Here is a 15208-nt window from a genome sequence, read left to right on the forward strand (position 1 = left end):
CCATTTTTCAAACCAAAGGGAGTAAAAGTACAGATTTATCTCAGACATTTTCTTATTACTAAGATTGTGGCATGAAAAATGGAATGGACAATGCATGACAGAAAAGACGGAAAACTGGCAAGTGAAAAACCGAAAATAGCAAATGATGCCAAAGTGATTCAAATATAGAAAGATGAAGGGCAAACACTACTTTTCTTAAAATTTATTCAAGCAGTTTTGAGGTTCATCTGCATACCATCATTAAATGTAACTTTTCACTCACCAAGGTAGAGGTATGTGAAGCATCACCTGAGACCTCGGGTGTTCTTGTGATGTTTGGGAGTCTGTGAGGGTTACGAGCTATCGCTTGACACCAGCCCAACATTTTCTCCTTCCACTTATCCCTTCTCAATGTCTGAAATTCTGAAAATAATTTAGATTCCCTGAAACATTGACACTTTAAGTTCGTTGCGTGCATGCCTTTTAACAGCACTTTAGACTGTGTCTAAACAAGGTAATAAACATTTTTTACAGAAAAAAGTGTAGTTGAAATAAACCATGCAGACAGAAAGAGAACTGTATACTTATAATATGTATTACATGCACTAATACTATTTCAGTACCAGAAAATTCCCTTATCTAAAATTAAAAATATCTCTTGCTGAAACATGCCACCTTCTAGGGGAATTATATTATAGCCTAGCTGTGAGAATGGTATTACCCCTATAGCTCACACATTGCCTGAAACAATCAATAGATATCAAATTTCATCCAGGAGCCCTAAAGGTGTGGAGCGAAGTGAGTACAAATCAACTGGGTGAACGAACATGAACACGAACACGAACACACACACCCAAACACACACATTCTCAGCCTGAACAACTGGCGTCAGACAGGAAGGGGAATTTTCATTGCAAATAGCAAAAAAATCAACACACATGCTCCTTTAGATACATTAGCTATATATAATACATAACCTGTATGGAGCGGAAATTGTACCGCACATTAGTTTTAGCTATCTTGGAGTGGTTTGACTGAACATTATATTTTTATCTTGGAGATATCTGGAGATCCATCAGTGGTAGTTTTCTATTAAATGTGAAAACTCTACAGGAAACGTAATATTTTCACTTGCAAAATTTTACAATCTACTTTTCCACCACACTACCCAATTTGAAATAGTATAGTTAGGTCTTTAGTTAAATGCATTACACTGCCAATTAAATATCAAAAATAATTTGGAGTAATTATTTTTCACAGCATCTGAAGCAATTAACAATCTGGTGGTTTATAACATTTCAGGATTTAAAATAGGCCATTCTATAGCATTATGAAAAGTAACAAAAAGATTTTGCTAACAGATTGATGAGTTATTACTACTCTTAATGAGAAAAGATTTGAATTAAATGGATCTGAACAATGTAAATGGGGAAATGATAAAGACCTTTCATGAAAATCAAGACCAAAATGTTTAAACGAACTGCACTTTAACAACAAAGAAAACACTGTGTGGGTGTAATTCTATCCATTTTAGATTTTCCTATAATGTTCATCACTGTACTATCTAAGTCATGAATAGGAAAATCAGATGATGATTATATCTTCACCCTTCTTGGGTTCTCATTATTGACCTACCAGTAGTCCAAGAAGAGATCTCAAGACATAATATTTTGATAGGCATTCACATATCCTGGTATTACCATTCCCAAACTGTCTGCCTTATTTAATGCTTAATTAAAGGAATTAAATGGATGAGGCAGCATTTTTCTATTGGTTAGAGCATGGAATTAAGTCATGACACTTGGGTAATAGCTGTAATTCTGTCCTACTTACGATGGGGTAAATCACTATCTCTTTGAGCATGATAATACTTACCCATCCTTGTGAAGTGTCTTGAGATCATCACACGAAATGCAAAGTATTAATATAAAATGTTCATCTAATCAATGTAACATACATTTAGTCAAATCCATTTTCACCTTAGTGAGAGAAAAATCTTTCTTGTAGACTCCTTTAGGGATCAGTCCTTCAAAGTATCAGCAGTCTGATCCAGCAAAGGATTTACTCATTTGCTTACATTTAAGCACTGGTTAATCTTACATGCTTATAGATGCATATTATTTAAGAGCTGTGTTGGATCAGAGTGCTCAGCACCTTGCAGGATTAAGTCTTATAACAAAGTATCAGTTTTAAATTATGTTTCTTGAATATTGTCAAACGTAATATATAAATTGGCACAGTTTTGTGTCTTTAAAGTAACATGCAACCATACAGCCCTGTGCACAAACTATTATTAAATCCAAAGGGTAAAATATGTAACAATCAAAACAGTCTACAGGTGCATGAACAGCTGCTGTCCTTAAAATATTAGCTAATTAAAAATCACAATTTGACTTCCAAGTTTCCAAAAATGATTTTTAGTGCCTATCCAAACACCAGATTGAAGGATTCATACACAGAATAGGTTCAGGATGAGCAGCAATAATGCAAACATCCCCATACTAACCTGTCAACATTTGCCAAACTCTACTCTGGGAAAACTACCTCTACGTATGAAAAGACCATCCATTGTGTTCATGTTCATTCTAAAGCCTTCACTGACAATGCAGTAAGGCTAATAATTTTTGTTAAGCGTGATGGCATTTTCTGGTGTTCTAGATACTGGTCACACAGCCCACCACGCAATTTTGGAATGGCAGCAAATCTTGATCCCTATTAGAGCTGGTCAAAAATTTTGAGACAAATGAACAATAATTTGGTCAAAAAATGCTGTTTTGAGGGAAGTGAAATTGTTTTGTGAAAACATCTTGATTTCTTTGAAATTTCTTATATTTTCAGTATAATTTTTAAGATTGGTTTTAAAAAACATCATTAAAAATGTTTTGCTACGCCGTACCCTGTGATTAATGACTGAGTTTTGTCACATGGTGCCTGTGTTATTTTGTGATTGGACGTGGGTACCTATAACTACTGGGTGACAATGTGATTAGCTCCGTTGACCTACAAGTGCCAGAGGATGAACTGTTGCTCTCCTTTTGATGGTACTTGGCGCTGGACTGGGGTGCACTGCATGACTGATCATTTGCTTGTGCGGTTTCCAATAAGGATGTGGAGCTGTACTGCCCTTCTACACCAATTTCTGGAGAGAGGGAATGGATTCGGGGCTGCTTTTAATTCCTCTGATCATTAAAATCAATTGTCCCTTGGCTAGTCTCTCTGGGATTCTGGGCAAGCCTTACACAATGTGGGTTGAATCATTTGCTAGTGGGGTTCCCATCTAGGGCTTCTCAGCCATGCCCCTCCCACCACGAATATGGATTTTGTTTCTTTGGCTGATTAACCATTTTGTGTCTGTGTCCACATGTGCACATGCATCCTTGGAGCCTAGGAACAACCCAGCTTTTCTCCATCCCCTACCCACAGATGCACTGACTAAATAAACTCAAATGGCCTATCTTACAATTTATCTTCTGGGCTGAAATGTAGGAATCGCTCATCAAATTGCTTCATTGTTTCATATTTTTCCTTTTGACAGTTTTCAATTTGAAATCACTGAAATTTTTCCTTTTATGTAAGTTGTTAAATTTAAACATTTAATTTCATGACAAAAATTTCAAAATTCAGAATTTTTTGATTCAGTGGATATTCCTCTTTAATCAGAACTAGTCACCGCAGACTTGTATTGGATTTTAGAGAGTGATGCAGAGGCAGAAATCTTCCTTGTCCATTAGCAATCACCCAAGATCTATGGTCTCCTAAATACTTGTACACAGACATTTTTAAGTCCCAGCTAGCCCAATTTTTTTAATCTTTTCAACAGTTCCAAAATGTTCACTGTTCCACTTATTGTGTGTCATTGTAAACATGAAGCAAGATTTGTATCCATAAAGCCCTATTTACCAAGAGTCTAAATAACATTTGACCCTTTGCTGAAGTTTAAATGGTCACTTAAAAAGAAGAAAAGCTTTACTCCACTGGCTATTCATATACAACTTGAGCAATTAAATGATCTGATTAGGAGAAAAGTAAATTGCAAAGCTGTTCATTCCCACAGCCATTCCATCAAGATCTTATTTTAAAGTTATCATGATTTCAAATAATAAATGCAGTGCTTAACTTGTGCCAGGGCTTACCAGGCCTGAGCCACACACCTCTAGGCTTGGCAGTTCATAGACCCAGCCCCTCTGGGCTCGCCATGTCAGTTATTAAAGTTAAAAAAATTGCTTGAGCCCTGGCACCTAATTGCTTGAGCCTCAGCACTTCTTTCATTACAAATTAAACACTGAATAAATGGCCATGCATACTGAGCTGTGCACTCAAGAGCAACACCTCTGAAGAAGTCTCGAGTGCATGTGATATGATAAAAAGCTGAAACAAAAAAGTGAGCCCTTGAGCATGAACATATTTATATAGTGGTGAGAAAGCTATACACTAGGTCTTATCTGATCAGCTTGAATAAGTTGAAAAAACTTAAGAGCAATAAAATGACTGGTCGCTGGGTCCCTGAGGCACTAGCCTTCCCTCACTCTAGGCCAGATCGTGAACCCCTTATTCCCAGTGGAGAACAGTGACTCATATGAGTAGTCCTACTGAAACTAATGGAACTACTCATATGAGTAGATGCTTGACAGCATTCACAATCTTACCCTATGTGCTTGATACATCACATGGTTGCAGCCGTGGCTGCAGAAATTTACAAGAGCCAGGAAAGCGGGCAGTTTAAATACATTAGTCACCATCGCAAAGGTAGACTACAAGGCTAGTATTTAATCATTGAAGTTAATTACAGTCTAGCCACAATGCTTAAGAAAGCAGCACTGAGACAAATAACTAGTGATCACAGAAACTAAGCTTTAACAGGACTTATTTTTAATAAGTTACACTAAGCTTATTACACTATTTATTTATTTACTTACTTATTATACTACTTATTACCCTACTTATTACACAAAGAAACTTAATGTTAAACTTATCCTGGCCTGTTTCAGGATGTCAGTCTGATACCATTTTTAAAACCAAAGAGAGCAAAAGTACAGATTTTTATAATACATTTCTTTATTACTAAGACAAGATGAAAATCAGCCGGGGTTCTTAGGATCAGATCGTAAGAACTAGGTTGGAAGTTTCATTATCTAAAGGCTCACATTCACAAGACTGTATGTCAGCATTATCTCACATCTTAAAATAATAAAGATTGTGTCTGATTAATCAAACTATTAGGTACATTTTGATTCCAGTTACATTACACTGAAATCTATTGAATTACTGTAGCATCAAAATAGGTGTAAATGAAACATAATCTTACCCTATATTTGTCTTTTCTTACAAAGCATATGCACCCTATACAGTGCCATACTGGGGAAAATAATGGCCCAGTCAAAATAGTTTTAATCCTTCGTCCTAACAGTCTAATGTTAGTGCTTTGGCAAACAAATGCACTTTACACATGGTTTTATCAAATACAAAATACGGATAGCTTATAAGAAAATTGCAAATTGCATGTGTGTCCTGGCTCAGTGGTTTAATGCAGTCTTTTCACCCCTAGAGATCTGGGATGAAATCCTAGTTCCATTGAAGTTAATGGCAAAACTCCCATTAACTTCAGTGGGGCCAGGATTTCACCATGAATACTTATGTCACAGTAAGTGTTTTTGATGGACTTTACTTAATAGCGAACAATTATTTGTATCAATTAACTGTCAAATTTGTTCAATTGTCCTCTCAAATTTTCTTGAGAGGACTTGGCCTTGACATAGTGGTTTTGCTACAGGTATAAGAGCCCACACTATACCATATCCTTATTTATAAATGTACTCACAGTTTTACAAGACTAAAATATGGCCCTTACCCAACAGATCTTACAATAATACGAGAGCAAAATTCACATGTTGTGATATACAAAAGACATCAGTGGTTAGTAGACAAATCTAGTGAGTTCTATGGAAACATGGGCCTTAAAGAGGAATTTGACTGAAGGAGTCAATCACTTTGGTCAGTGCCAAATTCACACAAAAATGGAAAATAAAATATTTATTAAAAAAACAAAAAACATGCTAGTTTATCTGTCTCTGCATACTCAAAAAGGATGACAATTATGTATGAGATCAAAGCCTTTTTAAACATCTTATGTTGTAAACAACCTCAAGGAGGGTCATTTATTTAGGTAAGAAAGCTCATTTCAAATCAAGCTTCTGTGCAGCCAGCTGGCAGAGAGGCTGCGTTCCTCACAGCCAGGTCAGGTGAGGAGGCATGGGACTGACAGTGCCGAGCAACACAGGACTGCTGGGGGGGAGTGTCATAGACTAGGGATCAGAAGGGCTATTTCACAGACTGGGGTGTGGGCTCAGGAGCTAGTAGGGTGACAGAATTGAGCCAGGAGCTAAATGAGAAGGGGCTGCAGGGCCACATGGGAAGTCTGGAGGGGGACTGCAGGGCCACACGGGGACAGGGGCAGATGTACCTGATTGAATGGGAGAGGCTAATAGTCTATATAGGGGAGGCTCCCCAACTCCCTACCAATCCTCCCCCCAAAACCCTGTTCCAAACTTCTCCCAGCCATACCCAATAATCATCCAGGCCCACTCCCAGGCTTCTTCCCAGCAATTACTTCCCTCCCCCTCAGCTCCTCTGTTACCCCTGATCCCCCAAGTCTTTGCACCGCTGCTAAAGGGAAATAAGTTTCTGTATTGTAGTTTCAATGAATTATTACTCAAAGTTCTGTATTAATATGCCTAGTAAGGAATCTATGTGTCAAAAACCACCCATTCCTTGAATATTTTTGTCTGTATCCTTACAGACATACTTGCTGGCAGGTATTTTGAAATAAGTTACCAAAATAATTGAAACTGGCATGATTATATTGTTATTTTGACAAATAAAATATGCAGAATTTTAAAACATTGTGCATAGAATTTTTTTTGACAGAATTTTTTGGCTCAGAATTTCCCTAGGGGTATACTATGAGCTTCCACACATCTGAGACTGGTATACTGCATTTTTTATTTGTTCAGAATGACTGTACCTGATCTCCTTCAATTCCAGCAGTCAGGAAATTTAAGTTCACATCTGTTTTATAGCTAATTGAAAATATAAATTAATTGAGGCCTCCAAAGTGACTTTCTGAGTTACAGCTCTGATGAAAAGTGGACATCCTGCACCACCAGGTGATCTCTCTCCAAACAACTCTAAGGGGAACATGCCAAAGAGTGGTGCTTACACCTCCTTTTTGTAGGTGGAACATGCAATCCCTCTTTAGCTGGCTGCACTTGTGAGAGGAAAGACCATGACCCTGCCCTGCTCACTTTGGAGTGGCTGAACATCCTGGCAAGGCTGTAATTTTTCCTTCTTGCATTCTGCCTGCAAGGACCAGGATCATGGCTGTATCTGCGTGGGTTCACAATGGAGGGAAAGTCTTGTATTTTCTCATCCAATTTAAAGCACCTACATAAGGCTAGCTGCAACTGACCCTTAATCTGAAAAGTTTCCTAGTTCAGTCCCAATTATTTTACTTCCATGGAAGTATTGTGCGTTTTCTGTTGCTTTTGCTTCTATTATGGAAATAATTTTAGCTCAAACCTAATAAAATAATATAGAATGTAACAATAATATTAAGTAGATCCTATAGACTGGTGGTATTTTATTATGAGTGGTGATTTAAATATCTTAAGGGGAAAGTATTATTGAAAACTAATTATCATATATGAAACAAGGTCTAACATGCCAAAATTAATGTTTGTCTAATCTGGAAAAAAACTGCACACCTCTTTCAGGATTACAATTAGATTTAAGTATCTTAACAAAGGCTGAATTAAGACAAAATATATCAGAGGTTACTGCTATTTCAGTCCTTGGTGAGATGCTCTGAATGGCTTAAAACATTAGGAAATGGAGAACACACTGTGTTATTCCATGCATACGCTAAATGGCTCCCTTCTTTGCATTGTAACATTCCCACTGGCAATCAGCGTGAAGGCATTTGCCCAGCACACAAACATACTCCATGCCTTGGCACACTTAAATAAGACCGCCAGAGAGGCCCAGGACTGCAATACTAGGTGTGTCTTAAATCTATACTGAGATGCACTGGCTGTGCTATCATATGCGAACAATACAGTACCTGTTGGTTATGCCTGTCTATAGCGTGCACCTTATCATTCTCTTCCTTTCATGCACACATTATTCTAATTGACTCAAATAAAATTCACCAGTTTCACAAAAATGCTCCAGCTGCATTGTGCCGCTCTGGGGACATAAAGAAGCCCTACATTTTAGTTAACTAGCTAATTAATCTTGGTTTAGGCTGCCTTGCATTGCTGGAGTAGTGCAAAGCAGCCAGGGCATAGCACTGAATCCCAGCCCTGTATTTCTGAAAAGAAATTATATTTTTTACTCTTTTATTTTTAACCTCACTAATAGCAGTATGTCAGTGACAATAGTTGCTATTGTGGCGTCAGCATGCAGCAACAGTTTTGTAATACCTTAAATCCCATAGTCCAGTTTTGTACCGCATTTTCGTATAATTGGAAGAATTAGTTGTAGTAAACCCAGATACCCTCAGTGGTAACTGTTGATAAACATTAACCTCCGAATGGCAGCCCCAGTACAGCAACTGATCCTCCAAATGAAGGATACATTTTTAGAAATGTAGATAAGACTGGCATTCCTTCCTTCCTTAATATGGTTTTTAGTGGCCTCAATGGCTAACTGCCCTAGTAAATTTGAATTACCCTTGGTTACCTTCTTCATGGCTGCTTTCTGTGTTTAGATAAAGAATAAGCAAATAAATTGCCACAGGTTGCCAGCAACATAAATATATCACACTAGCAACGGTCAGAACAGCTATACAATATTAAACACTCACAGAGATATGATCTATCACAGTGGTCCCCAACCTTTTTCGTCTGGCGGGCTCTAGACAACAAGCCACGGAGGACCGTGGTGGCGGACGAGCATCCGCCGAAATGCTGCCGACAAGCAGCAATGTCAATAGGCGTCGCCGCCGAAATGCCGCCGACAAGCAGCGTCATCCAGAGGTGTCGCCGCTGAAATGCCAATACGCGAGTGCACTTAGACGCCCCGGCGGGTGCCATGGCACCCCCGGGCACCGCATTGGGGACCCCTGATCTATCAAAGTAGTTTGGTCAAGCCAAACTAGTTTTCCTTCCACAGCATACTGTATGTCATCAAACTGCTTTGCACTGTTAAGTATGAACTGATTTCTTTAAGAGCTAAGGATCAGATTCTGATACATTCAATCACAATCATTAGTACCTGGCTCTGGGAGAATACTATTGGGGCTATTTAGGGGGTAAGGCCCTGATTCAGCAAGGTACTTAAGCACATGCCTAACTTCAAACATCTACTTAACTCATTGGCTCTGTCATGTGATTTATAATGGATGGAAATAGTATGTTATTTTAAAAAAATACTGTAGCATGCGTCTTTGGAGACATTTCCAATTGCATAAAGAGCAGACTTAATTTATGTAATGAGCTTGGAAACTATGTATACCCTCTTCTTCCTCATTTGCTCCATAACATCACTTTAAACATGAAGCAGGTAGTACATCTTGAAGAGACATTCTTGGAAATAAAAACCTGGATTTAAATCTGATTCAACAGATTTCTAGATATCGCCTTTTCCATTATGTTGCTTCTTAATAGGAATTGTATCCAAAAATTTTAAAAAAGAAAAACCTTTACTTACGCCAGATTCCAATCCCTTTACTCACAGTCTGTAGTGATACCACCTTCGACCCCAATTCTGCAAGCTATTTTAGCATGTGTCTAACTTTAAGCATGTGATCAGTCCCATTGAAAACATAAGGTAAGCCGCCTTCTTTTGTAATCAGCAATGCCTCCAAAAGATGCATGCTTGAATATTTAATAGATTCACAGAGTTTAAGACCCAAAGGGACCATTAGATCATCTAGTTTGACCTCCTGTGAGTCACAGGCCATTAAGTTTTACCCAGTGACCTCTGTATTGCGCCCAATAACGTATGTTTGGCTAACACATGTCTTCCAGCAAGGCATCCAGTCTTGATTTAAAGACAAAGAGATAGAGAATCTACCACTTCCCCTACTACTTCGTTTCAGTGGTTAATCACCCTCCCTGTTAAAAATTTGTGCCTTATTCCCAATTTGATTTTCTCTGATTTCATTTTCCAACCATAGATTCTTGTTATGCCTTTTCCTTGTTATGCCATACTAGAGGATTAGAGAGTCCTCTAGTACCTGGTATTTTATCCCAGTGAAGGTACTTATACACTGTAATCAAGTCACCCCTCAATCTTCTTTTTGATAAGCTAAACGGAACAATCTCTTTGTGTTTCTTACTGCAAGGCATTTTCTTCAGTCCTGGAATAATTTTTGTGGCTCTTTTCTGCACCCTCTCCAATTTTGCAACATCTATTTTAAAATGTGGACACCAGAACTATAGGCAGTATTCCAGTATAGTCTCACCTACACCAAATACTGAGGCAAAAATCACCTCCCTACTCCTAGGGTATGTCTACACTTCGAGAGTAGTTCGATTTTACTTAAATCGAATATGTGGAATCGATATTACAAAGTCGAACGTGTGTGTCCACACTAAGGACAGTAATTCCACTTTGTGAGTCCACACTAACGGGACAAGCGTCGACATTGGAAGCGGTGCACTGTGGGCAGCTATCCCACAGTTCCCGCAGTCCCTGCTGCCCATTGGAATTCTGGGTCGAGCCCCCAATGCCTTCTGAGGAAAAAAATGTGTCGAGGGTGGTTTTGGGTAACTGTCGTCATACAACCGTCACTCCCGCCCTCCCTCCCTGAAAGCGCCGGCGGGAAATCAGTTCGCGCACTTTTCTGGTCAGTGACAGCACGGACGCCACAGCACTGCGAGCATGGAGCCCGCTGCAACCATCACTGCAGTTATGGCCGTTGTCAACAACTCGCAGCTTATCATCCACCTTTCCCAGAGGCAGATGCTGAGAAATCGGGCGAGGAGGCTACGGCAGCGCGGTGAGGACCTGAAGTCTGAGAGTGGCATAAATCTGTCACAAAGCACGGGACCCCGCGCCGAGGACATCATGGTGGCAATGGGTCATGTTGATGTTGTGGAACGGCGATTCTGGGCCCGGGAAACAAGCACGGACTGGTGGAACCGCATAGTGCTGCAGGTCTGGGATAAATCACAGTGGCTGCGAAACTTTCGGATGCGGAAGGGAACTTTTCTGGAACTTTGTGAGTTGCTGTCCCCTGCCCCGAAACGCAAGGACACCCGGATGCGAACAGCCCTGACTGTCCAGAAGCGAGTGGCCGTAGCCCTCTAGAAGCTTGCAACGCCGGACAGCTACCGGTCAGTCGCGAACCACTTTGGCGTGGGCAAATCTACCGTGGGGGTTGTTGTGATGCAAGTAGCCAACGCAATCGTTGAGCTACTGCTGTCAAAGGTAGTGACCCTGGGAAACGTGGAGGTCATCATAGATGGCTTCGCCGCGATGGGATTCCCAAACTGCAGTGGGGCTATAGATGGAACTCACATCCCTATCCTGGGACCGGAGCACCAGGCCAGCCAATACATTAACCGAAAGGGCTACTTTTCAATGGTGCTGCAAGCACTGTTTTCAGGAACTCTGGTCTGTTTAGACGGCTGCAGGAAGGTATTTACTTCCCGGACCACAAAATAACTCTTGGGGATGTGGAGATGCCTATAGTGATCCTCAGGGACCCAGCCTAACCGCTAATGCCCTGGCTCATGAAGCCCTATACAGGTGCCCTGGACAGTGAAAAAGAACTCTTCAACTACCGGCTGAGCAAGTGCAGAATGGTGGTGGAGTGTGCTTTTGGACGTCTCAAGGGGAGATGGAGAAGCTTACTGACTCGCTCTGATCTCAGCAAAACCAATATCCCCATTGTTATTGCAGCTTGCTGTGTGCTCCACAATCTGTGTGAGAGCAAGGGGGAGACCTTTATGGCGGGGTGGGAGGTTGAGGCAAATAGCCTGGCTGCTGATTACGCCCAGCCAGACAGCCGGGCGATTAGAAGAGCCCAGCGGGACGCGCTGTGCATCCGGGAGGCTTTGAAAGCTAGGTTCCTGAGTGAGCAGGGTAACCTGTGACTATTACGTTTGTTTACAGAGAAGCTGAACCTGCCCCCGTTTCTTTACCCAGTAAATGTTCACTATCCTCTCCAGTTACATACCCCGTTCACCCCCTTCCAACACAAGTTTAAAAATAAAATCACTTGAAATTTGTTAATGAACACAGTTTTCTTTATTACTGTTTTCGCGGGAAAGTGTTGAACCTGGGACGCAGACTGTGGTGGGGAGCGGGTGTAGTGTAGTGATGCAAAGGACGCGTCTAAACTCGAGGAATGACAGGCTCCGCACTGGTGGACTGGTTGTTTCAACGGAGCCTGCCACCCCTCCTGATCGGGACTGTGTGTATGTGGGGGCTATGTGACTTTGTGGCAGGGGGAGGACGGTTACAGATCCCCTGCTGCGTGGCTCTGTGATCCAGGATAAGGACCGCTGCATAAGATCTCTAACCGCCCTCCCCCGCCACAAAGTCACATAGCCCCCCCCCCACACACAGAACATGAAAACCACCTCCCAGACTGACCAGGGTAACTAGTGACTGCAATGTGTGTGTGCCCTGCTGCTGAACCTGCCCCCGCGTCTGTACCCTGGTAAAGGTGACTGTCGTGTCCAATTAGCAAACCCCTTCCCCCCCCTTCAAACAGACTCTCCTCTAAAAGAACATGATGGAAACAGTAATTAACAGAAACGTATTTTTTATTAGCAACTACACATGAAACTGGGGGATGAAACTGGGACGGGGGCTTGGGTGAGGCGGGAAGGAAAGGACTTATCAAATTTTGGGGAATGAGAGCCTTCTGGTACTTGAGCAGTCTGCAGGGGTGGAGTGAGAGTTTTCACGGACTCTGCCACCCCTCCTTCTTGGGACTTTGGGTGAGGGGGGTATGGGACTTTGTGGCGGGGGAGGGCGGTTAGAGAGAGACTGCAACGGGGCTCTGTCCTCCTTCCTCCAGTCCTGCAGAACATCCACAAGGCGCCGGAGCGTGTCAGTTTGCTCCCTCATTAGTCCAAGCAGCATTTGAGTCGCCTGCTGGTCTACCTGCCGCCCTCCACTGGGTCTGCTGGGCTGCCTGGGCTCGGGAGCAGCCCATAAGTTCCGAGAACATGTCCTCCCGTGTCCTCTTCTTCCTACGCCTAATCTGTGCTAGCCTCTGGGAGTGTGATGCCAGGGTAGTTCGGGAGACAGTCGCAGCTGTGGGATGGGAAAAAGGGAGTGAATTCCTCAGAAAGATAAATTTTGGGGTGAACAAAGAATATAGTCTTTCTCTGTGAACAAGACCATGCACAGCACCTATCACATGCGCACTCAGGACAAGGTCGAATTTTCGGCCTTCGCATTCAGTGCCTGGGGTCTTGCAGTGCAGATCAGACAAGCGGGACAGGACAGCGGAATTTGGGTAACAGGCTGACATGGTAAGCAGTAGACTTGTGGCTGCTTAAAACTTTAATAGCAGCACTGGCCTCCTTTCACGTTCAAAGCAATGCCAGTCCCTGCTGCCAGCAATCCGGCAAGCATGAACTCTGCCCCTGTCCCACCCCCTCACGGCTGTCCCAGGGAAAGATCCCTGTATGCTGCTCCTCTCCCGCCTCCACCGCGTGGCTCTAAACCGCCGGTTACAGTTCTGTAAAGGAACAGGCAAGCAGTCCCAATACTAACATTCCCCTACCTAATTCAAAGCAGGTCACCATGAGCGACATCACTCTGATGAGGATTTCAGAGACGGAGAAAGAACGGATGCTTCGGGAAAGCCTGCAAAGACCAAGGCCGTATGCCGCCATGCTCTGCAAGGCAATGATCCCCGAGTACTTGCTTGTCTCCTGGCACGGAAACGTTTCCTACCACGGAGGACCCAATAAGGCCGCTCTCCCCAGGAACCTGATGCAAAGGCTTTCCAATTACCTCCAGGAGAGCTTCGTGGAGATGTCCCAGGAGGATTTCTGCTCTATCCCCGGACATATAGACCGGATTTTACTGTAGCTGCACTGACAGGGACTAAACAGTAGAGCGCCTAGGGCAAACCAATCATGCTAAACCGGACATTGTTAGATTTTTTTTCAGTAGTTGCACTGCCAAGGACTGAAACGTTAAGCGCCTAGGGCAAAGTAATCATGAAAAACCCATTGTTAATATTGTTAATATTCCTGTTCTGTTAAAAATAAATGTTTACATGTTTAAAACACTTACTGACTGATCCTTCCCCTGATTCAGGGTCAGGGTTAACGCCTGGGGACGGTTGGTAGGGGATCTCTGTAAGGGTGATGAAGAGATCCTGGCTGTCTGGGAAATCAGCGTTGTAAGCGCTGTCGACTGCCTCGTCCTCCTCATCTCCTTCCTCATCTTCCCTGTCCGCTTACATCTCCGAGGAACCGGCCGTCGACAATATCCCATCCTCAGAGTCCACGGTCAGTGGTGGGGTAGTGGTGGCGGCCGCACCTAGGATGGAATGCAGTGCCTCGTAGAAACTGGATGTGTGGGGCTGGGATCCGGAGCGTCCGTTTGCCGCTTTGGTCTTCTGGTAGCCTTGTCTCAGCTCCTTGATTTTCACGCGGCACTGCGTTGCATCCCGGCTGTATCCTCTCTCTGCCATGGCTTTAGAGATCTTCTCGTAGATCTTTGCATTCCGTCTTTTCGATCGCAGCTCGGAAAGCACGGACTCATCGCCCCACACAGCGATCAGATCCAAGACTTCCCGATCAGTCCATGCTGGGGCCCTCTTTCTATTCTGAGATTGCATGGCCATCTCTGCTGGAGAGCTCTGCATCATTGCCAGTGCTGCTGAGCTCGCCACGATGTCCAAACAGGAAATGCCCAGACAGGAAAAGGAATTCAAATTTTCCCAGGGCTTTTCCTGTGTGGCTGGTCAGAGCATCCGAGCTCGGACTGCTGTCCAGAGCGTCAACAGAGTGGTGCACTGTGGGATAGCTCCTGGAGCTATTACCGTCGATTTCCATCCACACCTAGCCTAATTCGACATGGCCATGTCGAATTTAGCGCTACTCCCCTCGTTGGGGAGGAGTACAGAAGTCGAATTTAAGAGACCTCTATGTCGAACTAAATAGCTTCGTGGTGTGGACGGGTGCAGAGTTAATTCGACGTAACGGTGCTAAATTCGACATAAACTCCTAGTGTAGACCAGGCCCTACTCAGTACT

The 15208-nt window shown here is 42.7% G+C and overlaps 1 protein-coding gene across 1 annotated transcript in view; it reads right to left on the minus strand.

Moving 5' to 3' along the window:
- Positions 1-364, minus strand: part of MARCHF1 (membrane associated ring-CH-type finger 1) — a 181921-nt gene extending 181557 nt beyond the window's left edge. The window contains exon 1 of the mRNA XM_065405553.1: positions 263-364. Within this exon, the coding sequence (XP_065261625.1) occupies positions 263-364 (102 nt within the window). The remainder of the gene's footprint in view (positions 1-262) is intronic.
- Positions 365-15208: the final 14844 nt, after the last annotated feature.

This window comes from Emys orbicularis, chromosome 5, assembly GCF_028017835.1.
Source record: "Emys orbicularis isolate rEmyOrb1 chromosome 5, rEmyOrb1.hap1, whole genome shotgun sequence".
In the NCBI taxonomy this organism is placed as follows: Eukaryota; Metazoa; Chordata; order Testudines; family Emydidae; genus Emys; species Emys orbicularis.